This window comes from Macaca mulatta, chromosome 12 (assembly GCF_049350105.2).
Source record: "Macaca mulatta isolate MMU2019108-1 chromosome 12, T2T-MMU8v2.0, whole genome shotgun sequence".
Taxonomy (NCBI): domain Eukaryota; kingdom Metazoa; phylum Chordata; class Mammalia; order Primates; family Cercopithecidae; genus Macaca; species Macaca mulatta.
Window position 1 is genome coordinate 146382725 of NC_133417.1, and position 25851 is coordinate 146408575.

Consider the following 25851-nt stretch of genomic DNA (forward strand, 5'->3'; position numbering starts at 1 on the left):
TCTAGCAAATGAAAAACCTGGGAAAAAGAAGAAACGAGACATAAAAATAATGGAGACTAAACAAAAGAACAAGACTTGTACACTGAAATTACAAAACACTATTGAAAGAAATTAAAGATCTAAATGAATAGAAAACTTTCCACGTTCACAGATCAGGAGACTTAATATTGTTAAGATGACAATACTCTGCAAAGTGAGCTACAGATTCAATGTGATTCCTACAAGAATCTCAGCAGACTTTTGTGCAAAACTGACAAGCTGATCCTAAAATCCTTTTGGAAATGCAAAATGGCCAAAACACTCTCAGGCTGAGGCCCAAACTGTCTTTTCTCTCGGAGGGTGCGGAGGAAGGGAGGTAGGGACAGCAGAGGCCTGGGCTGGGGTGTCCTGTGCATGCCACCCCACTTCCGCCCTACCCCTGGGGCGTTGGCCTTGGCTGGCTAATTGGGCACCGTGTGCCCGCCCTCCACGGGCCTCTTCTACACCAATGAGGCCTCATCTGTGCTCCCACTGGGCACGTGGCTTCATGTCAGTAAGCAAGATGCTTGTTTTGTGTGTTTTTTTTTTGAGACAGAGTCTTGCGGTGGCACAATCTCAGCTCACTGCAAGCTCTGCCTCCCGGGTTCATGCCATTCCCCTTCCTCAGCCTCTCAAGTAACTGGGACTACAGGCACACACCACCACACCCAGCTAACTTTTAAACTATTTTGTAGAGATGAGGTCTCACTCCATTGCACAGGCTAGTCTTGAATTCCAGGGCTCAAGCAATTCTCTCGCTTCAGCCTCCCAAAGTATTGGGATTATAGGCATGAGCCACCACTCCTGGCCACAAATTCATTTTTATGAGGGCAGCATGATGCTTATACTAAAATTAGACAAAGACGTTGCTAGAAAACTACAAACCAATATTCCTCATAAATGTAGATGCAAAAATGCTTAACAAGATATTAGCAAACTGAATACAGCAATATAGAAAAAGGGCAGTAACACCTTACGAGCAATCCCAAGAATGCAGGGTTGAGTCGACATTCATAACTCATTATAATTTATCATGTCAACATAAATAAAAAATGTATCATCTCAATACAGAAAAAAGCACTTAACAAAAGCCAACATCCATTCCTAATAAATACTCTCAGCAAACAAGGAATAGAAGAGAGCTTCCTCAGCTGATAAAGGGCATCTACAGAAAACCCACTGTTAACCTCACCATTAAGAGTGAAAGGCTTAAGGCTTTCTTTCTAAGATTGGGAACAAAGCGAGGCTGTCCATTCTCACCACTCCTAGCTCATATTTTACTGGAAGTCTTGGCCAGTGCAATAATGCAATCAATCAATCAACCAATCAATGGCATAGAGATTAGAAAGGAGGTGATAAACTCCTCATTTACAGATAATACAACTGTCTATGTAGAAAATCCCAAAGAATCTACCAAAAAAGTTTAGCAAGTTTGCAGGACACAAAGTCAACACAGAAAAATAGGTCGTATTTTTATATATTCCCAATGATGAACTGGAAATTAAAATTAAAAATCAATACCACTTACAACAGCATCCAAAATATGACACACTTAGGGATAAACCTAACAAAATATGTTGGATTCATATGCTGAAAACTGCAGCACATTGATGAGAAAATTCAAACACGACCTAAGTAAATGGCACAGAAGATTCGATCAATGTGTGACTTCTCCATGAATAGCTCGGATAATACAAATCCAAATAAAATCCCAGCAGGCATTATTAACAAAATCAACCGGCTGGGCATGCGGTGGCTCACGCCTGTAATCCCAGCACTTCGGGAGGCCAAGGCGGGTGGATCACGAGGTCAGGAGATCGAGACCATCCTGGCTAACACGGTGAAACCCCGTCTCTACTAAAAAATACAAAAAAATAGCTGGGCGTGGTGGCGGGCGCCTGTAGTCCCAGCTACTCAGGAGGCTGAGGCAGGAGAATGGCGTGAACCTGGGAGGTGGAGCTTGCGGTGAGCTGAGATCACGCCACTGCACTCCAGCCTGGGCAACAAAGCAAGAATTCATCTCAAAAAAAAAAAAAAAAAATCAACCATGGTTGACACCTGTAATCCCATCACTTTGAAACACAAAGGTGAAAGGATCATTTGAGGCCAGGAGTTCAAGACCAGCCTGAGCAACACAGCAAGACCCCATCTCTACAAAAATTAAGAAATTACCTGGGCGTGGTGGTGTACACCTGTGGTGCCAGCTACTTGGGAGGCTAGAGAAGGGAGGATCGCTTGGGCCCAGGTGGTGGAGGCTGCAGCGAACCATGATCGCACCACTGCATTCCAGCCTGGGTGACAAACTAATTAATTCTTCTCCAAACTAATTAATTAATTAAATCAACAAGCTGATTCTAAAATTTACATGAACAAGCAAAGGACTTAGGATATTCAAAGCAGTCTTGAAAACGGACGGAGTTTCAAGATTCACTATGAAGCTGCAGTCATTGGCAGGCGCATCGACACAGACTGGTGAACTGAACAGACCCACACACATATGGTCAATTGATTTCTGCCAAGATCATCTAACGGAGAAAGGATTCTTTTCAACAACTGGTGCCAAACTAGTAGAAATTCACGTGTACAAGGTAAGCCTCAGCCATGGCTTGCACCACACACCAAACCAACTCCTACTGCCTCACAGACCTCAATGTACAACCGAGGGCTATAAAACTTGTAGGAGGAAACAGAAAATCTTTGTGACTTTGGGTTATATAGGGTACCAAAAGCATTATCCATAACAGAAAAATTGATAAACTGGACTTCATCAAAATTAAAAACCTCTGCTCTCCAAAAGGCACTGCTAAGAGAATGAAAAGACAAGCTACAGACTGGGTGAAATTCCCTATCAGATAAAGGAATAGTAACTAGAAATTATAAAGAACTCTTAAAATTCAATATTGTTTAAAAATCCTTTTTTTTTTTTTTTTTTTGAAATGAAGTCTCTCCCTGTTGCCCAGGCTGGAGTGCAATGGCACGACCTCGACTTACTGCAACCCCTACCTCCCAGGTTCAAGTGATTCTCCTGCCTCAGCCTCCTGAGTAGCTGGGATTACCAGTAGTAGGTGCGTGCCACCATGCCCAGCTAATTTTTAGTATCTTTAGTAGAGACAGGGTTTCACTATGTTGGCCAGGCTGGTCTCGAACTCCTGAGCTCATGATCCTCCCACTTTGGCCTCCCAAAGTGCTGGGATTACAGGCGTGAGTCACTGCACCTGGCCTCAAAAACCCAATTTTTAAAAGCTGGCAAAGGTTTGAAAAGATTTCATCAAAGAAAATATGCAGATGGTGAACAAGCACACAAAAAGATACACAACATCATTGGAGCTCACATCATTAGAGCATTACATAAATAGATACAATGTCCAGAAATAGGCAAGCCTGATTATGTTAAAAGCCAAGAGAGTGGGTACCCTGGGGTCCGTGCCCAGAAGGGCTCCTGAGATGCTGGGGAAATTCTGCATCTTGATCTGGCTGCTGGTGGTGTGTGTGTCCAGTTGCTGAAAGTCCCTAACAATGTACACTTACGATTTGTGCATCCTGCATTTAAGTATTTGCCTAAATAACTCAGAGCATTAGCTGGAAAACAATAGGTGTCTCATATTCTACATATTCAAGTGTTCTGCCATTTTCTCTCACATGTCATAAGCTTTATATGTCTCAGGCCTGCTCTCTTTCTCTCAATAACTACTGGGATATTAATGGTTAACCCTGAAATAGCAGGTCATCCTAAACGCTGGGGGAAAAAACTCAGAAAGATTTCTAAAAATTCTCTTTTCCTCTACAGCTGGGAAGAAAAAAGAAAGCCATTTTTATTCACCACAAAGCTTTTTGTTGTTGTTTTTGGCTTTTTTTTTCTTGGAGATAGGGTCTTGCTCTGTTGCCCAGGCTGAAGTGCAATAGCATGATCTCGGCTCACTGCAGCCTCGACCTCCTGGGATGAAGTGATTCTTCTGCATCAGACTAATTTTTTAACGTTTTGTAGAGACGAGGTCTTACTATGTTGCCCAGGCTGGTCTCAAACTCCTGGGCCAAGAAATCCTCTGGCCTCGGCCTCCTGAAGTGCTAGGATTACAAGAGTGAGCCACTGCATCCCACCCATAAAGCTAATTCTAATAAACTGTACAGGATCAACCTCCCAACACCCTGGCTTCTCCCACCCTGCCCAGCACAGTGACGGCAGGGGACGTGTGCCCATCTCTGCTCTCCATCACCAGGTAACCACCAGCACAGTGACGGCAGGGGACGTGTGCCCATCTCTGCTCTCCGTCACCAGGTAACCACCAGCACAGTGACGGCAGGGGACGTGTGCCCATCTCTGCTCTCCGTCACCAGGTAACCACCAGCACAGTGACGGCAGGGGACGTGTGCCCATCTCTGCTCTCCGTCACCAGGTAACCACCAGCACAGTGACGGCAGGGGACGTGTGCCCATCTCTGCTCTCCGTCACCAGGTAATCACCAGCACAGTGACGGCAGGGGACGTGTGCCCATCTCTGCTCTCCGTCACCAGGTAACCACCAGCACAGTGACGGCAGGGGACGTGTGCCCATCTCTGCTCTCCGTCACCAGGTAACCACCAGCACAGTGACGGCAGGGGACTATGCCCATCTCTGCTCTCCGTCACCAGGTAATCACCAGCACAGTGACGGCAGGGGACTATGCCCATCTCTGCTCTCCGTCACCAGGTAACCACCAGCACAGTGACGGCAGGGGACGTATGCCCATCTCTGCTCTCCGTCACCAGGTAACCACCAGCACAGTGACTGACGGCAGGGGACGTATGCCCATCTCTGCTCTCCGTCACCAGGTAACCACCAGCACAGTGACTGACGGCAGGGGACGTGTGCCCATCTCTGCTCTCCGTCACCAGGTAACCACCAGCACAGTGACTGACGGCAGGGGACGTGTGCCCATCTCTGCTCTCCGTCACCAGGTAACCACCAGCACAGTGACTGACGGCAGGGGACGTGTGCCCATCTCTGCTCTCCGTCACCAGGTAACCACCAGCACAGTGACTGACGGCAGGGGACGTGTGCCCATCTCTGCTCTCCGTCACCAGGTAACCACCAGCACAGTGACTGACGGCAGGGGACGTGTGCCCATCTCTGCTCTCCGTCACCAGGTAACCACCAGCACAGTGACTGACGGCAGGGGACGTGTGCCCATCTCTGCTCTCCGTCACCAGGTAACCACCAGCACAGTGACTGACGGCAGGGGACGTGTGCCCATCTCTGCTCTCCGTCACCAGGTAACCACCAGCACAGTGACTGACGGCAGGGGACGTGTGCCCATCTCTGCTCTCCGTCACCAGGTAACCACCAGCACAGTGACTGACGGCAGGGGACGTGTGCCCATCTCTGCTCTCCGTCACCAGGTAACCACCAGCACAGTGACTGACGGCAGGGGACGTGTGCCCATCTCTGCTCTCCGTCACCAGGTAACCACCAGCACAGTGACTGACGGCAGGGGACGTGTGCCCATCTCTGCTCTCCGTCACCAGGTAACCACCAGCACAGTGACTGACGGCAGGGGACGTGTGCCCATCTCTGCTCTCCGTCACCAGGTAACCACCAGCACAGTGACTGACGGCAGGGGACGTGTGCCCATCTCTGCTCTCTGTCACCAGGTAACCACCAGCACAGTGACTGACGGCAGGGGACGTGTGCCCATCTCTGCTCTCCGTCACCAGGTAACCACCAGCACAGTGACTGACGGCAGGGGACGTGTGCCCATCTCTGCTCTCTGTCACCAGGTAACCACCAGCACAGTGACTGACGGCAGGGGACGTATGCCCATCTCTGCTCTCCGTCACCAGGTAACCAGGCCTAGGAGCGTTCTTGGTACAAAGGAGATTCTTAAGACGTGGGAACTGCACTCTGTTCTATGAACCGTTAACAACCCTTAAGAGTCTATTTTTTGATTGGTTCCTTTACTCAATAATTTGTTGGCTTTATAATAACATTTAAATTGACATCTTTTTTTTTAAAGGCAAAAACTACTCATGTGGTTTCTTTTTACAGCAAGAGAAAGATGCTGGGGCTTCTTTCTTCTGCCTTAAGCTATGAAGGTTTAAAGAAACCCCTAGAGTCCATCGGATTCCTGATACAAACCAAGAATGAGAAGATCTGCTCAGATAAATTAAAGATGAAAACAGAAACTTAAAAATCAAACTGTTGGCTGGGCATGGTGGCTCACACCTGTAATCCCAGAACTTTGAGAGGCCAAGGCAGGTAGATCGCTTGAGCCCAGGAGTTTGAGACCAGCCTGAATAACATGGCAAAACTCTGTCTCTACCCCCCAAAAAAAGAAAGCACAAAAAAAGTAGCCAGATGTGATGGTGCATGCCTGTAGTCCCAGCTAGTCAGGAAGCTGAGGTGGAAGGATCACTTGAGCCCAGGCAGCAGAGGCTGCAGTGAGCTTAGATCATACCACGGCACTTCAGCCTGGATGACAGAGTGAGACCCAGTCTCAAAAAAAGAAAAAAAAAAAAAAATCAAACTGCTTAGAAACACATGACAACAAAAGCACTGTAGAGTAAAACCTCTAGTATATGGCCAAAGTGTATTCTGAAAGCTTAATACTGTAAACACTGTTATCACTAACAGCATTGAAAATACACATTCAATACAATAATCTAGAAAAATAGCAAAATTAACTCATAGAAAGTACAAGAAATTAAAAGAAACCAAAAAAATACTTGATGAGTAAAACAGACAATTATTTGGCAAGTGAAGCAAAAAAAGAGAGTGAAACAAGAATTAGGGCAGCCAAGGGAACATCATCTTCCAGGTATTGACACACCATCCAACCACCACTAGGCCAGCCTCATGCAACTCTGACATTAAAAAAAAAAAAAAAAAAAAAGGAAGAAGGGAAGGAGGGAAGGAGGGAAGGAGGGAAGGAGGGAAGGAGGGAGGAAAGGAGGGAGGAAGGGAGCGAAGGAAGGCAGGAAGGAAGGAAGGAAGTCAAGTATGAATATAAATGAAAAAGAGAAAAAAAAAGAGAAAAGAAATGAAATGAAACAAAACTCAGGTATGAATATAAACGAAAAAAATCCCAAATAGAAATAGCAAATCAGGCCAGGCGCAGTGGCTCACGCCTGTAATCCCAGCACTTTTGGGAGGCCAAGGTGGGTGGATCACAAGGTCAAGAGATCGAGACCGTCTTGGCCAACATGGTGAAATCCCAACTCTACTAAAATACAAAAAATTAGCTGGGCGTGGTGGTGCATGCCTGTAACCCCAGCTACTTGGGAGGCTGAGGCAGGGGAATCACTTGAACCCGGGAGGCGGAGGTTGCAGTGAGCTGAGATCATGTCACTGCACTCTAGCCCAGCAACAGAGCAAGAGGCCGTCTAAAAAAAAAAAAAAGAGAGAGAGAAATAGCAAATCAAAAGTCAAATTCAGCAATGCATTAAGAACTGTTATAACATAATCAAAGACAGATTCTGTGACTATGTTATTCATTTTATTAATAAAGGCAAGAAGGATATGAATATCTCAATAGATGCTGAAAAGACATCTTTTGATAGAATTTGATAGAACTCAACACTCATTCTTTTTTTTTTTTTTTTTTGAGACGGAGTCTCGCTGTGTCGCCCAGGCTGGAGTGCAGTGGCCGGATCTCAGCTCACTGCAAGCTCTGCCTCCCGGGTTTTTACGCCATTCTCCTGCCTCAGCCTCCCGAGTAGCCGGGACTACAGGCACCCGCCACCTCGCCTGGCTAGTTTTTTGTATTTTTTAGTAGAGACGGGGTTTCACCGTCAACACTCATTCTTAAAACATTTTAGCAAGTTGAAAGTAAAATGAAAGATCCTTGAATAAAAGATGCTCATCAGGAATGAAAGGAGCCATGGCCACCTTGGAGAAGCAGCAGCACACCTGCTGTGCAGCACACTCCACAGGTCCTAGCTAAGGACAGACAGGAGCAAAGGATCAAAGGATGATGACAGGCAAATCACAGAGGGGAGGGACAACACTGTCATTACTGCAGAGGAGTGGTTGTTGATCTAGAAAATCCAAAAGATCCACTAAAAAAGCATGAGTACTAGGAAGACGTGGATACAGACATATGATGAATCAATCCAAGCTCGGATCTTTCGTGTATTCCAGCCACAAGTGACTAGAAAATGCAGGGAGCAAAGGATCCCGTGGGCAGTATTCCGTGACCCTCCCAGGAACCCGCCAAGCCAGGCACGAACACACCTGGACAATCTAACAGGATTCACAGCAGATGCTGCTTCTGAACAGGAAAGTGGGCATCGTCCTGAGGTCAACTCCCCCACAACGCAACATGTCCAGGCAGCTACGAATCCCGAGAGGACTTGGGAGGGAGGGACAGTAAGTTCTAAACCTTACTTGGAAGGAGAGTATGTAAGAATGGCCATGATAACTGGGGAGGAAAGGGGTGGGGGGAACGAGCAGCTGGCAGTGTTCAGTGCACCTAGAGGGACGCCTCGCACACACCAGTCCCTGCTCCAGCCGTGAGCTATAAACAACGCAATCACTCCCGGGGCCTGAGAAGACCAAGGGCTTCTGCTGGTTAGCTCGCTTGCCTCTTTCTTGGGGGTTTTTTCCAGTGGGGTGGAGGAGGTCCTAAATTTGGTTTTAAGCGTGCATGTGCAGTGCCCGCGAGATATCAGCATCTAAGTGGGCAGTAGGAGAATGGCACAAGACCCAAGCTCAGAAAGGAGGGAACACAGATCCAGATGTGGGATCTCAACACAAGGGCAGGAGGCGAAGCCCTGAGCCTGGCCTGTTCGAGGTCTGAATCTACAACTTGACGGGATCAGCAACCCTGGATGTCGACGTGTGTGCCGTGTGTGCTGCTGGGAGAGCTTCCTTGTATCCGGAAACCGCCCACATGCCTGGATGTCGACATGTGTGCTGCTGGGAGAGCCTCCTTGTATCCGGAAACCGCCCACATGCCAGGTTGTGTGCTTGGTGCCGTATGTACAGGACTCCTCCAAAAACCCCAGGTTTAGAGAACTGGGACCAAAAGTCAAGAGCCATTTGAAGTGGTGCCTGGCGCCACTCCCCTCCCACAGCCAGCATACCTCCTTGTTTTTTTCCTTGTCCACAGCAGTCCACACGAAGCCGAAGGCCCCACTACCCAGCGGGCTCAGGGTGCTGTACTTTTGGGAGTACTCGCCCTCACAGGCCGCCAACCCCTCCAGTTCCACAGCCTTGGGGGGCTCCTCAAACCAGGGTCTGGCTCTGAGCACCTGCAATGTAGAGGAAGGTCTGTGGGGTCACATGCAACTGCACCTGGCAGAGGTGCAGCACCCACAGTGGTCCCCCTGCGTCTTCAGTAGCTGCCCGAGGCAGGTGTGCCCTGCCTTCCAGTCCCCTCGGCTCCCATGCTCTCAGACAGGTCTGAAGGCCTATCTCCACAGGGCACCCCAAGCAGCCTCAGCACACTGATCCCAACTGGCACACATGTTGAAACGTGTTCACACCCCACCATACACATGGACTTATGCAGATTTAAAGTGGCTGTATAGTCACACTGGATACTAGAAGACAGTGTGGAAAGTTACAAACAGGGCTGGGTGCAGTGGCTCGCTTCTGTAATCCCAGAACTTTGGGAGGCCGAGGCGGGTGGATCACCTGAGGTCGGGAGTTCAAGACCAGCCTTGCCAACAAGGAGAAACCCAGTCTCTACTAAAAATACAAAATTAACCAGGCATGGTGATGCGTGCCTGTAATCCCCACTACACGGGAGGCTGAGGCAGGTGAATCACCCGAACCCAGGAAGCGGAGGTTACAGTGAGCCGAGATCGCGCCATTGCACTCTAGCCTGGGGAACAAGAGCGAAACTCCGTCCCACAAAAAAAAAAAAAGAAAACAAAAGTTACAAACAGACCGTATTCCCATATCCGAGGAAACACAGAGAGATGCCAACTAGGATATCTGCCACACGGTACAAGACAAGTCCAGGGCAGCCATTAACTGCAAATACCCACTTCCACCAGGCTGGGTCCGGTGAGCTCCGCAGCGGTGGAGTGGGTGGAGCTGGGCAGGCTGGCAAGGAACAGGCGGGTCCTGGCGGCTGAGTCGAGGTGGCTGTGGAGGAGGTCTTTCACCAGCCAGCAGCAGAACAGAGGTGTGGGGCCTTGGAGCTCCACCCGCCTCACCTCAAACTGTACGCCTGAAGGGTAAGAAGGTAAGAACGCACAGGCCTGTGCTGACCTGGCTAGACAGCAGCTTTAGGTTAGAAAGTCCAGTACCCAGAATGCAACAGTTCAGTCCCCAGCAGCTTTAGGTTAGAAAGTCCAGTCCCCAGAACGCGGCCCAGAGAACAGCCCAGGCACAGGTAGGCAGCACCAAGGCCTAGAGGAAAGCTGTCAGGGCCGGCCAGGGAAACATCTCGGGGCATAGCCTGCAGGCCTGCAACCACCACACCTCCTCACTCAGGGCAGCCAGAGGCCAAGGAAGCCCTTCGGAGAGGCCTGCAGACCACCCCAAACTCAGAATAGCCTGAGGAACCTGCATTCAACGTGCCCCTACACAGTGGGTCTTCGGCCTTCCGGTGACAAGAATGTGAAAGGCTTACATTAAAACCATGTACACGTGCACCTGCTCTAGGCACTAATAGCCATATTAAACTCCATACCCACTTATCCAGAGAAAGCACGTACGCATTTTTCCACAGCCTCCTGCTATACACCAACGTAAGTGTGGTTAGCCTTTTTTGGTGGTGGGGATTTACAGCTCATTTTATTTTCTTCTTGTTTGTATTTCTAATGTTTGTACAAATAACACGTATTATTTACAAAATTCTTTTAAATAAAGAACCGTAGTTATCAGCACTACAAAATCAGCAATATGGAAACAACTGATTAAAATAATGTGGACCTATTAAGAAACGAGGAAAATATGGCCAGGTGCGGTAGCTCACACCTGTAATCTCAGCACTTTGGGAGGCCGAGGTGGGCGGATCACAAGATCAGGAGATCGAGACCATCCTGGCTAACATGGTGAAACCCCATCTCTATTAAAAATACAAAAAATTGGCCGGGCTCAGTGGCTCACGCCTGTAATCCCAGCACTTTGGGAGGCCAAGGCGGGTGGATCACAAGGTCAGGAGTTTGAGACCAGCCTGGCCATCATAGTGAAACCCTGTCTCTACTAAAAATACAAAAAAGTTAGCCAGGTGTGGTGGCACACGCCTGTAGTCCCAGCTACTCAGGAGACTGAAGCAGGAGAATCGCTTGAACCCGGGAGGCGGAGGTTGCAGTGAGCCAAGACCATGCCATTGCACTCCAGCTAGGGTGACAGAGTGAGACTCTGTCTCAAAAAATAAAAAAAAATAGGCAGGGCGCAGTGGCTAACACCTGTAATCCCAGCACTTTGGGAGGCTGAGGCGGGTGGATCACGAGGTCAGGAGATCGAGACCATCCTGGCTAACACGGTGAAACCCCGTCTCTACTAAAAATACAATTAGCCAGGCGTGGTGGTGGGCACCTGTAGTCCCAGTTACTCGGGAGGCTGAGGCAGGAGAATGGCGTGAACTGGGAAGGCAGAGCTTGCAGTGAGCTGAGGTCACACTGCTGCACTCCAGCCTGGGCAACAGAGCAAGACTCTGTCTCAAAAAAAAAAAAAAGAAATGAAAATAAAAAGAAAGTAAAACAGAATCAACCTCAAAGGGGCAAGCAGAGTGGCCTGATCACATGACCCTCACAGAAGGGCAGGTTTTTCGTTTTTCAGAGATCAGGGCAGCCTAAACACCAAAAGCACAGAAGAAGAACACGTGAGCACCTCGCCATGCTCACATCTCTCTCGGCCTCTCCATGTGACCACTGAGGTGGGGGCCGGCGGGAGGTCGAGAGACAGACTCCAGCATGACGTATGTCCCCGCGCCTCTCCTGCTCCCAACAGAATCTCCCCAAGTGCTGCGAGGAGTGGCTCTCTGAAGTGTATGGCCTGAGTTAGGAGACACAGCTGGAACTGATGGGCATGGGGCAGGTGTCCTGGGACCCTGGGTGCCACCCTCCCCAGGCACACACATTTGTAATCTTAATTTTCAAGGGGCGGATGATAATGCATTCTCCTTTAAAACACGATTTCTGCTGAAACTATTCCAGGGCGAAACCCCATCAGACCCCAGAACAAGGAAGGCCCTGCACCCCCACTGCACTGTGCTCTGGGGGCACCATGCTTCTTCCCATGGGGCCCGGGACATACTCAGCCGTAAGCCATCTCGATGATAGCAGCTCCCGGAGTAGGCACCCTCCTGGATCTCCCGCTGCAGGCCAGCAGCCCCGGGCATCACGGGTGTGGAGGTGACCTGGACGTTCAGCCTTGGCTCCTCTGCTGATGGGCACATGTCCTCAGGGCCAGCATCCAACACGGAAGGAATGTGTCCTGGGCTTTCTCCGTCGCTTGCTACATAATGCTCAGAGGACACCAAACAAACCTCAAGCGGTTCTGTTGGATCATGTTCCAGGCAGCTCTCCCGGAATCGTCGGCCTTGGCCAAGGTCAACACAGGTGCCAGTCAGTAATAACAGCTCCCTGTCATCCAGGACACGTGACCCCTGTTCCTGGAGACTGGCCACATCTGGATCGGAGCCCACTGCCAAGGAAGAGGGTGTCCCTCTGAGTTCAGACGTAGCACAGGAACAACGTGATGAAGTTTGGTCTGTCTGGTCACTGAAAAAGAGTTCCTTGAGGTTCCAGGAAAACGAATTCACATCAACCTCCTGGGCCTCCACTGCTTCCAGGCCCCCGGGGAGGTCCGTGGCCAAGGCATAGCAGGCTGAGGAGCTGCCCGTGAAGCCACCGTATAGGTCTCTGCCTCCCAGATCGCAGGACAACGCAGGAGCAGGGACAGCCGGGCGCTCTGTCGGAACGAGTTCGGCGTGGGGCACATCCAGGGCTCCCGCAAGGCTCAACTGGGACAGCTGCTCCTTCATCAAGCAGGTCTGCAGCTCTTCTCGGTCGTTTTTCACTCCCAGCCATGGCTCATCTAGAGTAGGTGTCCCAAACGAGAGGCCTGCCATCCCAGAGGGGTTGGGGGCCAAGTCCTGGCTTTGCCACCACAAGCCCCATTCACTCCCGTAGCAAGGGCAGTGCATCAGGAGGCTGCCCCCCACCAGCTGACCCTTGGCCTGGGGCTTGGCCATGGCAGCCCCAGCCCAAAGGTCTGAACCACCGGGACCACTGACTCCCATCCGCTCTAGCCGGGCCTCCTGACACAGGCCACACATGCCAGCGTTACTGCCCCCATCCTCAGCTGGGACTGGAGCTGCAGAATCTTCACAAGAAGCAAATGGCTTCACATCCACTGGTTCAGACCTGCTTTCTCCCAGAAGATCCTGTCCAGGACTCTCTATTGCCACAGGTTCCTCTCTCCCCAAGGCAGTGACTTGCTGGTCCTTGGGCAGCGCCTGTTCACCGTGCACTGGCAGGCTTCCGTCTGGAACACTGTCCACCCTGGGGATAATGACGTGGGTGACCATCATGTAGGGCCACAGATGAGTCAAAAGGAGAGATTGCACCGATTGTCCATTAGAACTAAGTACAAAGCATTGAATGCCACCACTTTATAACAAGAGAAAGACCAAATTTTGTGACCAAGTTAAAAAGCACTTATCTTAAATTTCTCCCAATTAAGTCCGTATTTAGAAATGATTTAGCAGAGAATGCTACCAAAAGCCCAGCAGTAAAGTACAGGAGCACTTGCCAATGCTTTGCTCAGCGCTCTCGTTCCATCTCAGGGCCTCCAAACCCCAGTCAGCCGTGCAGCTTAGCCGCAGCCCCGCCTGCAAGGGGAAGTCCCTGCTGCTGCCTTGAGGAGGTGTGAGAGGAAAAGAGAGAGGGATTGGAGGGTCCCTGGCAAACTCTACAACAGTAAAAAAAAAAAAAAAAAAAAACAACTGATTGACTACAAACACCATCTGACTTCACAGCCACTAGGGAAATGGCTCTCAGATGGGGCCCACGCAGAAGTGGACAGGGGTCGGAGGGGCCGGGCACAGTGGCTCACACCTGTAATCCCAGCACTTTGGGAGGCCGAAGTGGGCGGATCACTTGAGGTCAGGAGTCTGAGACCAGCCTGGCCAACATGGCAAAGCCCTGTCTCTACTAAAAATACAAAAATCAGCCAGGTGTAGTGGCAGGCACCTGTAATCCCAGCTACTTGGAGGCTGAGGCAGGAGAATCGTTTTAGCCTGGGAGGCAGAGGTTGCACCACTGCACTCCAGCCTGGGTGACAGAGTAAGACTCCGTCTTAAACAAAAACAAAGAAAGAAGGGGACGGGGGCCAAAAAAGAGAGAGGAGGCCGGGCGCGGTGGCTCAAGCCTGTAATCCCAGCACTTTGGGAGGCCGAGGCGGGTGGATCACGAGGTCAGGAGATCGAGACCATCCTGGCGAACACGGTGAAACCCCGTCTCTAAAAAAATACAAAAAACTAGCCGGGTGAGTTGGCGGGCGCCTGTAATCCCAGTTATTCAGGAGGCTGAGGCAGGAGAATGGCGTAAACCCGGGAGGCGGAGCTTGCAGTGAGCTGAGATCCGGCCACTGCACTCCAGCCTGGGCAACAGCGCGAGACTCCGTCTCAAAAAAAAAAAAAAAAAAGAGAGAGGAGGCTGGTGAGGGCGGCTCCTAAGAGGTGGCACACAATGTCCCCCAGCATTCAGCACATGGTGACCCACGAGGAGGCTGCCACAGTCCAGACAGGATGATTACAGAGCGAATGGACCCAGGCCTCCTGTCAGCCACGCACTGTGGCCTCCACATGACAGACTGACGCTGGGCAGCAGATGAACAGAATGTGACCGCACCCCCTCACTCGGGGACAGACAAACAGGTTAACGTCAGCAACCTAGTAAAGGTACACCAGAGGCTCAGGAAGAGCACAGGACTGGGCACAGTGGCTCACACCTGTAATCCCAGCACTGTGGGAGGCTGAGCCCAGGAGTTCGAGACCAGCCTGGACAATACAGGGAGACCTCGTCTCTACAAAAAATTAAAAAATTAGCCAGCGTGGTGACACACACCTGTAGTCCCAGCTACCTGGGCGGCTGCAGTGGGAACCTCGCTTGAGCACAAGAGTCTAGGCTGCAGTGAGCTGTGATCGCACCACTGCACTCCAGCCTGGGCAATGGCCAAGACCATCTCAAAAAAAAAAAGACCAAGAGGAAGGAAGGGTGGGTTCCACAGAGAAAGGGATTCTGAGCCAAGTTCTGAGGAAAAGCAGTTTTCTGAGGGGAACTAGGGGTAGGCGGAGGGTCTGCGTCTGCCTGCATCTCTCCCTCCATCTCTCCCATCTCTCTCTCCCCTGCACCTCGCTCTCCCTCTCTATCCATCCCATGCTTGAGACAAACCCCATGCAAATGCCAGGAAACCGCACATCCTCCTGCAGGACCAGGTAAGGCAGGAGGCGAATGCACACCACGAGGGTCTCATAAAGTCCCTTGCCAAAGAGTCTGGGCAACCTCTGGGGCACAGTCTGGACACACAGCTGAGGCCCCTGGGCAGCCCTGCATCTTCACCCATGCTCTTGGGGCCTGAGTAGCAGACTGCTGCAGCCTCAGTACCCGTTCTCCTCTCCGCGGTCACCTGGGTCCACGGCCCTTCCATCAAAACCCTTGGGCCAGATGTGTCTGGGGATTTCAGAAAAGTCATATGGCCACTTGCTAGGGAGACCCCAGCAGGCTGGGGAGAGGGCCTCATGGGCATCCACTGCCCTGTGTCTGCAGCGAGGCCTCTGAATACTCAAACTGCAGAGGTCAAGGGAAAGCCACGAACAGCTTCACGTGCGCTCAGGGCCAATTTGACCATCCAATGCTTTTAGCATCAATTCTAAGAAAAATATTTCAGTGTTGGGGGCATTTTGGGTTTCACAATTTTGGCTAAGAGATTGTGAAACTGTAGATCTCTGACTTTCAGCAGGACAGCAACTCAGGAAACACAAGTACATCCTCCAGCTGCCCTGGCAGCCAGGCATCGCCATGCCACTCAGTCTGGCCAGCATGCAGTCAGGGCATGAAGGATGTGATCTGCCAAGTGCACACAGTCCCTTGAGCTGCTGGGACCTCAACCCAGGGCAGCCCCAGGGACCATAGGTCCTCCACTGGGGATGCACCAGGGCCTGGCCTCTGTGGAGATCCGAAACCCCCACCTGCTGTCTGAGCACATCACTTGGGGTCTGGTCTCTTCTAGTACCTGATCCACAGTCTAACAATTCACTCAGCTTCAGCATCCATTTGCTAACAATCAGACTGCACTCCCGGGATTACCAGGAAAACTAAAGGAGACAACTTAGAGGAAGCACCCAACTTAAATCCCTAGAACACAAAAGCACTCCGTACAGCTCACCTCCTTCCTTCATGCTTCCTACCCCTGTCCTCTTACTATTTCAGCTTATTGTCCTGACCAGACCACAGTTCTCAGGAACACACCTCAAGTCTTCTGCAATGCTCATTTGTTGAATAAGTGAACGAGTCAGTGACTGAGCGGGTGAATGAATGGATAAATCTCTGTAGTCATAACTGCACTAGATGTGTAGTAGATGCTAATCAAACTCTTAGAACTCTGACATCCAAAAACGTCCAATCCAATAGAAAGACTAGGAATTGGCTGATCTTGGCCAACTCCCTTGGTACAACCAAGTCCTGGCAGATGAGTTGTGTCCAAGGTCCTGAGGAGAGCAACGGGCCACGTGGCCTCTGTCTGCCGAGACGTCCCAGACAAGGGGAGCACTGGCAAGGGGGCCCAGTCGCTAGTGCTGTGAGCACCCACGGGCCAGACTTGGGCCCTCAACGACGGTCACCCAATTTCAGCTTGGTGGCACCTCTGGAGAGGTGCACATAGCAATATTATTCATTATTATTGAAAACTCACATGTGTTGAGCGCCTGCTCTGTTCCACACAGTGGAAGGAGAGCAAGTAGAGCCAACAGCTGCTCTCTCACGTCACTGAACGTGGACACACAGTGGCAAATGGAAAACCAGGGAGGCTAAGCAAACAAGAGAAAGCACCAGCACGTCAGCCAGTGGGACAGTGGCTCATGAGCTAGGATGCCATCCAGGAGGCTTCGTTCCGAGGGGGCCTGTAGAGGAAGATCTGCAGGACATGCATGTGCATACACATACACACACATTTAGGACAGTGTGCACGGTATAATCCCAGCCGTGCTAAAGGAAAGAAGCAGTAACATGTGAGCACACATATGCACATGCACACATAAAATTATAATATATAACTATAGTTGAATGCACAGGAAGAAGGCCTGGAAGGTTCTAACTGCTGACTGCGGTCCCCTGGGGGAAAGAGTGGGATTGGAAGAGGGGGACTGGAAGACGGCCAAGGGAACTGTCGCTTTTACCATTATTCTTCTATAATTAAAAAAACACATATTCATGTATTACATATTTTTAAACACACGTATTTTATATGTATCTATTACATATTTTTTAAAATAATTTCAAGACTAGAAAACACAACAAGGTGGATAAATATCACAGACACGGCGATGAGCAGAAGGCAGACAGAAGGAAATGGTGCGTCAGGCTTGACGGCAGGCAGTCTAACCTCCGCCCTGACCCAGGGCAGCGGGGTGTAGGGGGCACGGTGCAGGAAGGGACCCGGGGTCTGCAGGCAGCCAAGAAAGGGTCCTGGACCACCTGGGCACCTACAGTTTGGGCACCTTTACTGTAAACTGTGCATAAAAAAGATTCTGGGCCAGGCGCGGTGGCTCACCCCTGTAATCCCAGCACTTTGGGAGGCCAAGGTGGGTGGATCATGAGGTCAAGGGATTGAGACCAGTCTGGCCAACACGGTGAAACCCCGTTTCTAGTAAAAATACAAAAATTAGCTGGGCGTGGTGGCAGGCGCCTGTAGTTCCAGCTACTCAGGAGGCTAAGGCAGGAGAATCGCTTGAACCCGGGGGACAGAGGTTGCAGTGAACCAAGATCACGTCACTGCACTCCAGCCTGGGCAGTTGAGTGAGACTGTCTCAAAAAAAAAAAAAAGATTCTGAAGAAGAAAATGGGTTAAACACACACACATGCTATGCACAATAGGACTATGAGAATAGAATGAGTTTTTATTTCTACTTTTCCAAATGTTCCTAATTCTCTAATATAAACTTCCTTTACTCTAAATAGAACATTTAAAAATATGCAGAGAACAGATTCGTATGACTTTGAAAATGATAAAATTAATCCCAGCACTTTGGGAGGCCAAAGTGGGCTGATCAAGAGGTCGGGAAATTGAGACCATCCTGGCCAACACGGTGAAACCCTGTCTCTACTGAAAAAAAAATACAAAAAATTAACCGGGCGTGGTGGCAGGTACCTGTAGTCCCAGCTACTTGGGAGGCTGAGGCAGGAGAATGGCGTGAACCCGGAGGCAGAGGTTGCAGTGAGCTGAGATGGCACCACTGCACTCCAGCCTGGGCTACAGAGCGAGACTCTGTCTCAAAAAAAAAAAAAAAAGAAAATGATAAAATTATGTTATGTTTTCATCAGTTCTCTGAAATCTACCTAAACAATCTGGAACTCTCCATAGCCTGCTTCCTTATCCCTACAGTCAGATAGTAACAGCACGGTGCCCTCCCGTACAGGCTGATAAGGACTCAGCCAGGCAGCACAGAAAACCCAGCTGTCACTGTGTGTGGAACACAGCAGGCGCTCAACACACGTGAGTTTTCAATATTACTATGAATAATAGGCTGAATATTTCTCTCTGACATGTTCCTCATTCACTTACCATCTGCCTGGCCTTTTACTAAACCTGTAACCTCCCACCAAGGGACTTACCCTGGAGCAGGCTGAGGAGACAGGCAGGAAAGGAGCTGGCTTCCAGTCCCCAGCTCAGTCTGAGTCCCGGTGACGATGTCTTGGCTTTCCACTAGCTTCTGGGTCTCATCTTGGGGCACAATGTGGCCACCAGCAAGCACGACATCGATCCTTGGATCTGGCAGCAACACCAAAAAAGAGTGTGTGCTTGTCACAGACACTCCCTAAAACGAACCTGCTCATTTGCCTGGAACTCACTGAGGCTCCTTTACAGCATGACCAGCATCGACCACCTTTCACCACCCCAGGCATCCCAGGTTCAAACCAGCGCCCTGTCTCTGCCTCCTGTCGCCCTGCTGCTTGGCCCAGGACACCCGCAGCCAGCTATCATGATCCTTTTAACACCCAAGTCAGAGCACGGCCCTCATCTGCTGACAACCCTCCAACAGCTCCCATCTGACTCTGGGCAGAAGTCAAAGTCTTGGCCATGGCCCCCCAACCCTGTGGCCTCACTCCCCCAGGTCTCTCCACCTGGCCCTCTCTGGCCAGCCATCCTGCCTCCCTGCCATACCTGAAGTATTAGAGGCCTTGGGATCATGGCTCCTGATCCCAGAAACACTGTACCTGGGTATCTACAAGGCTTCCCTAGGCCTCCTGGGCTCCCAAGTCTAAGACTGCACACCCTCTTTGCTTTCCTCCTGAGCTCTGGCCGCTTCCTGGGCTCCACATGTCACCTGGCTTCCTCCAGTCCCCATGAGGGCAGGGATGTTTGCCCGCAGCGCAGCCTGGCACATGGTAGGGGATGAGTGTATGTCTCTTGGTTACATGAGAGAAAGCAGCCTGCATTAGGAAGGACCCTGGGAGGCCGGGCACGGTGGCTCACACCTGTAATCCCAGCACTCTGGGAGGCCGAGGCAGGTGGATCGCCTGAGGTTGGGAGTTCGAGACCAGCCTGACCAACATGGAGAAACCCCGTCCTACTAAAAATACAAAATTAGTCGGGCATGGTGGTACATGCCTGTAATCCCAGCTACTCGGGAGGCTGAGACAGGAGAATCACTTGAACCCAGGAGGCAGAGGTTGCAGTGAGGCGAAATGATACCACTGCACTCTAGCTTCAGCAACAAGAGCGAAACTCCGTCTCAAAAAAAAAAAAAAAAAAGAAGAAGAAGGACCGGGGAAGAACCCTAGCCCCAAGCCAAGGGAAGCCTGCTCTGTGACCAGGACTGTTGGGTGGTTCGGCATAACTTCTCTGAGAGGCATTTTTGACAATAACTAGCAAAAGTGTTCATTCCCTGAAACCAAAAGTTCCACTTCTAAGAATTCATCCTAAGGAAGCAATGTGAGAGGCACAGAAATGTTGTGATCCCCTCCCCCAACCACCAAATATCCGACAAAGAGCCTGTACTAAACACACAAGCGTGTGTGCACAGGTCAGGATTTGGAATTCTGGAAAAAAGGGAAGGAGAATATCATCAGTGCCAGAGGAAAAAGCTCGTATAAAGGATAGATTATAAGATAGAAAAACCCAGACACGATGAGGGGAACCACATGCTAAGGAAAGCCAGGATTGTAAGGAGAACCAACAGCCTAACAAAGCATCTTTTAAAACAAATGTTACAATCCAGCTTCTAATGCCCCAGGCGAGACCCTGTGGGGAAGGAGGCCGGGGGCGTGTGCCAAAGAACTCACTTGAAGCCCAGAAAGCTTGTCTGGGTGAATGAGTGTCTGACGGTGGATGTTTATCTCACAAGGCCAGTCAGTCTCGTGAAGCTATAGTTTTCCTCAGTGACTGTATTAAATCCACTTTCGCACTCATTCAATACCCGAGTGACCGCGTGCAGGACAACCTCGCAAGCCAGCACCTGCCGACCCGCCTGGCCCCACCACGATGCAGAGCCCTGACGAGGCTGTGCTTTCTGCCAGCACGGGCCACTCTCTCTCTCTCTTTATCTCACGCCCACTGTGTCCTTCCATAGAACAGAGACCCCCCACCCGACGCCACGCCACACCATTACCTGGATCCTAGAGTCCCAGCCTGGCCCAGGACTCCAGAACCACACCCAGTGAGCCCATGCTCCAGGGGGCAGAGCCCATGGAGGCAGAGTCCTGGGGTCCCCACCAGGGCAGAGCCAGGGACAGGGTGCACCCCCACCCCATGCTTGTCAACAAAAGAGCGAGCACTGTGGAAGCAGCCAGGGGCCTGCTCCTTACCAGGAGCTCAGGCGTGGGCCCTACCGGGACATCAGTGGGTTCCACTGCCCCCCACTGCCCCCAGCCAGAGTGGGTCCCTCGGGACAGGAGGCAGTGTACCTGTCTTCACATGCCACACACCTAAGACTGTGCATAGGAAAGGGACTCGGGAGCATTTGTTGAAATAATTTAAAATGTTAAAACTATTTGGGATAAATATAATTAAACCAGGAAATACTGGTAGAACATTCAATTTAGGAATTGCAGTCAACCCTCAGTACACTCAGGGGATGGGTTCCAGGACCCCCAGAATGCCAAAATCCGAGCACCCTCAATTCCCACAGCCCACCCCACGGAACGCAGGTGCATGGAAGGTCAGCCCTCCACATACGCCAACTTCACCTCCCACCAATACTGGATTTCTGAGGTTGAAAAGAATCCGTGTATAAGTGGACCCTCCAATGTCAAACCCAGTTGTTCAAGGATCAGCTGTAATCCGATTTGCTACATGGATTCACTCAAACTACACGAAGCTATGTAAGTTTACTTAGAAAAGATAAGACTGTCAGTTAGCTGTGTCTCAGATATTGACTGTCAGTTAGCTGTGTCTCGGATGCTGTGTCTCGGATATTATGGACACAGGTGATGCAATCTTGGGGGGTTTTCTATTCTTCTCTATGCTCATACATTTGTAAGAATAACTTGTCACAGCCCCTGAGACAGAGAGGAACATCAAACCAGGAAACAGTCACCCCCCACTCCGCGCCCCCAGCACCCCTGAGCCTCTGGAGGGGCCGTAGCTCCTGTTCCTCCCAGCCCTGTCTCAGAGACACGGGGCTGTCTGGGACTTAGCAGCTGCAGGCGCATTCAGGAGGAAGAGGACGTGTCTTACCCTGGGCCCCCTCAGCGGGGTCCTGGCCCTGCCACGGGTCCAAGGTTTTCTCCCCACACCCACTCTCATCACCGACATCCAGGCAGCTGGCCAGGTCTGGGAGCTGTAATGAGCTGTCGTACGCAAGGTCCATGTAGCTGTAGAAACCAGGAATCAGGAAAGTGATATTCTAGAAAACAAAGTGGGGACATTTCAGAACCTGGAGGATCCACGCTGACCCACTGGACCGTCCCCCTGGGGGAGGAATGGACACAAGGAGAGCCAGTCCCTGAGGGCTCACCCTCAAGGTCAGGAGAGGCCTCGGGCCAAATGTCCCTCGACATACCTGAAGCCCTGCTGATGCTCAACATGTAATTCATGATTTTTCCCCTTTTCTTTCTTTTGTTTTTGAGATGGAGTCTCGCTCTGTCGCCCAGGCTGGAGTGCAGTGGCGCTATCTCAGCTCACTGCAAGCTCCGCCTCCCGGGTTCACACCATTCTGCCTCAGCCTCCCAAGTAGCTGGGACTACAGGCCACCTGACACCACACCTGGCTAATTTTTTGTATTTTTAGTAAAGACAGAGTTTCACCGTGTTAGCCAGGATGGTCTTGATCTCCTGACCTCGTGACTCACCTGCCTCAGCCTCCCAAAGTGCTGGGATTACAGGCGTGAGCCACTGTGCCCGGCCCCTTTTCTTAAGTAAAACATAAAAGCACAGTCTGCCGCAAGTTACAGCGACATCGACACATCTTTGGAGCAGACATCTGGCCTTTGGCCCCATGTTTACATATATCTGGGAGCCTATGTCTGCAAGCCTCACTTCACACGGACCACTAGTGGCCGGAACAGTGACGTGTGCCCAGGACAGAAGGACTGTGGGGCCTCCCAGCCTCCTCCCAGGCCAGGAGCTGCTCTGACAGATGCTTCCTCAAAGCTATGGGACACTGCCCATAGCATCCAGGAAGAACGCTAACTGCTTTTTAACTAACTTAAATTTAACTTAACTACAACTTAGCTTAGCTACTTTTTATTATTTCTACTAGGGTGAGAAATGAACCCTGGCAGTTGTGTCGTAAACGCTGGTCCATCAGTCAGACCAGATCTCTAGGGCTTCGAGGCACAGTGCTCCTCTCCCTCTCTCCAACGGTGGCTGCCGGGGAGAGGTGGGGAGGAAGGAGCTTGGCAGCTGTGAGCAGGGACCTCCCTCCCTGGACCCAAGGTCCCTCCTGGGTAACGGTGCGAGCTGGAGAGCTTGCCGGGCGTGAGGCCTGTGCCACACGCAAGCCTGAACTGCAGAGCACAGCAGCTTCCTCTGAGGGAACGGGGAGCCAGGCGCCCAGGGCAACCCCACCTTGCCCAGGAGCTCGGTCTTTCCGTAACCAAACAGCGTCAGTGCGAAGCTATGGTTGATGCCGTGGATGGTCCCATCTGGCAGGAGGGTGATGAGGCCGCTGATGGTGCAGAACACCCAGATAGATGCCCAGTAGCCCCTCGCAGGGGCCGCCTCACTGGGGGTCGCCTCCTCACTGTTGGGTTGGGATTTCAGTTTTAAGCTCAGAGGGAAGGTGGTGCCATCCCGGGCTCTTCCAACAGACCTCTGAATCTTGAGATGCTGAAAGAAAGGCTTGTCGTTTAGCTCAAGCCGTGTTTCACATGGACAGAGCACTGAATCTGTGCTGCATCCGACCTGACTTCTACCCCACATGTCATCAGGGAAGGTCCCTAGGACATCTCACACACACACTGCTCTGCCTTCCTCTCCTCCCGGGCCCGCCTGGCCCAGGAAAGAGCCCTTCTGTGGGTGTGGAAGACTCAGTGTCCAGAGCCGCCCTAGGCACAGCGACCCCAGGGCAAGTGAGACACCCCTACTAAGGGGGCCGGGCACCAGCAGGGAGGGAGGACTGTGGGGCTCAGGCTCGGGGCTCAGCCACGTCAGTGGCAACTGCCATCCTTGCTCTGGCCCCAGGATACTGGCCCCACAGGCTGCACCGCACCAGCTGTGCATCTGTGGATGTGTACTCCCACCCCTCTCAGCCTTGGGCAATGTCCCAGCTTCCACCTCTGTGGGTGGCCCAGTCCCACCCTCCATCCTCATCCCTCCTGCCTGCGGGGCAGTGGTTCCCACTGTCGCTCAGCTCTCAGCGGCCTTCTCGACTCCCCCATCACTCACACAACCAGACCCCTGTACTGCATTCCCTCTGCTTTAAGTACTTGGAATGCACTCGGTTTCCCAACTAAATCCTGATGAATACAGCACTCCAAACCGAAGTTTGTTTGTTTGAGACGGAGTCTCACTCTGTCGTCCAGGCTGGGGTGCAGTGACACAATCTTGGCTCACTGCAACCTCCGCCTCCAGGTTCAAGCAATTCTGCCTCAGCCGCCTGAGTTGCTGGGATTACAGGCGCCTGCTACCACACCCAGCTAATTTTTGTATTTTTAGTACAGACGGGGTTTCACCATGTTGGCCAAGCTGGTCTCAAACTCCTGACCTCAGGTGATCCTCCGGCCTCAGCCTCCCAAAGTGCTGGGATTACAGGCATGAGCCACCTTCCCGGCCCAAACCAAAAATTTTTAAGTTTCTTCCCTTTATAGTTACAAGATGGCAAACTGGATCCAGGCCTGTGTGTCTGCCCTTGTTTAAAGGCTCACCCTGTAAAATGAGAGAACTGGAGGGGCCTGTGTCGGAGGCAGGGCAGCTCATCTACCCTGTCTTGAACATAGCATTGCCCCTAGTCAAGGTCAGAACTCAAGACCCCAGGCTCCCTGTGGCAAACACAGGCCCTGACCCAGTTCTGCTGAACCTCACATGGCCACAGGCCCCAGTGAGCCAGACAAGGAATGAGCGGGACACAGGGTCCCCTTTCCATGGCGCACAGGGTCTGTCTCGATTTGCTGCTGCGAGGTGTTAGGTGGCTCCAGTGCGGGGCTACTAGGAACAGTGCTGCTGCTGAGAACACGCTCACGCATGTTTTCCAGCACACATTCCTTTGAACACGTGGCTCAGATGGGTCAGAGGTTTGCTTCTGCTCAGACTCGGCAGATGCTGCCCAGCAGCCTCCTGGAGTAGTGGCACCGGCTGATGCTCCTGCCCGCTCTGAGGCCCAAGTGGCTACTGCTTTAGAGCAAAGGGCACAGAGAGAACAAACGTGGCGGGGAGCAGGGCTTCCAACCAAGCTGGGAAGCTTAAAATAGTAAATGACAGGCTCAGAGGGTGAAGGTCTGGTTTAAGGCAAGCCATAAAAGTGGGGAGTTCCCGTGGATGTCCTGAAAAGATCTACTTCTTGCAGCCCCAGAGCTGACTTCAGCCAAAACCAACTGTCCTGCCCCACCCTGCAGGCTGTTGGGGTGTGACATCAGTTCAGCTCAAGTAATGGGGTTCCCTGTGTGAAAGCCACACACTAGGTGGGAAACAGGCAACCTGGAGGATTCAGATGACTACTAGAGCCTCAGGTCATACCCCAACCTCCACTGCCCTCCAACGCTGCTCCCACAGCCCCCGACTGGCTGACGAGGCCGTCCTGCTTTGAGGGGAAACCTGACAATCAGCCAGTCCTCCCTTAAGACAGATCCCAACACATGCCCCCAGCAGGCTCCAGGGACAAGACTCAGGGGACAGGAGTGGTCAGCTGGGAGACCACATAGGCTCCCGCCCTTGGTCAAGGCCTCAGCGCATAGGAAGCTCAAAACTGAGCACATCCCACCCTAAAGGCTGCCCCTGCCTTCTGAAACCCTTGGTCTACGTCTCCGGATATGGATTCAGAGCTAAGAACTCAACCCCATCACACAGTGCGGGAGGTCAGGAGCCCTACCTTTGGGATGTGCTGGCCAGGAGGGAGCTGCACAGAAGGGATCAGGTCTGTGATGTGCTGCCCAGCCACGTCCTCCCCAGACACGTACCCGTGAAGATGAGCAAAGAGACCGTCGCATGACGTGATGGTGCCCTGGAGGAAAAGCCCAGTGCTCATCCTAAAAGCTTCTTGCGCTCCAGCTGTAAATTTCACTAAGCTTCAATATTTTCTAA

General features: G+C 51.4%; 1 protein-coding gene across 6 annotated transcripts in view; it reads right to left on the minus strand.

Moving 5' to 3' along the window:
* Positions 1-25851, minus strand: part of PASK (PAS domain containing serine/threonine kinase) — a 50440-nt gene that overhangs the window by 11602 nt on the left and 12987 nt on the right. For all 6 annotated transcript variants that reach the window (XR_013402281.1, XM_077958111.1, XM_077958110.1 and 3 more), the window contains exons 6-12: positions 25640-25771; positions 23182-23442; positions 21851-22019; positions 18787-18943; positions 12206-13455; positions 9985-10169; positions 9076-9243 (exon numbers count right to left, since the gene is read on the minus strand). Coding sequence is in view for 5 of the 6 variants with exons in the window: in XM_077958111.1 (XP_077814237.1) it covers positions 9076-9243; positions 9985-10169; positions 12206-13455; positions 18787-18943; positions 21851-22019; positions 23182-23442; positions 25640-25771 (2322 nt within the window). In the remaining variant the exon portion in view is untranslated. The remainder of the gene's footprint in view (positions 1-9075; positions 9244-9984; positions 10170-12205; positions 13456-18786; positions 18944-21850; positions 22020-23181; positions 23443-25639; positions 25772-25851) is intronic.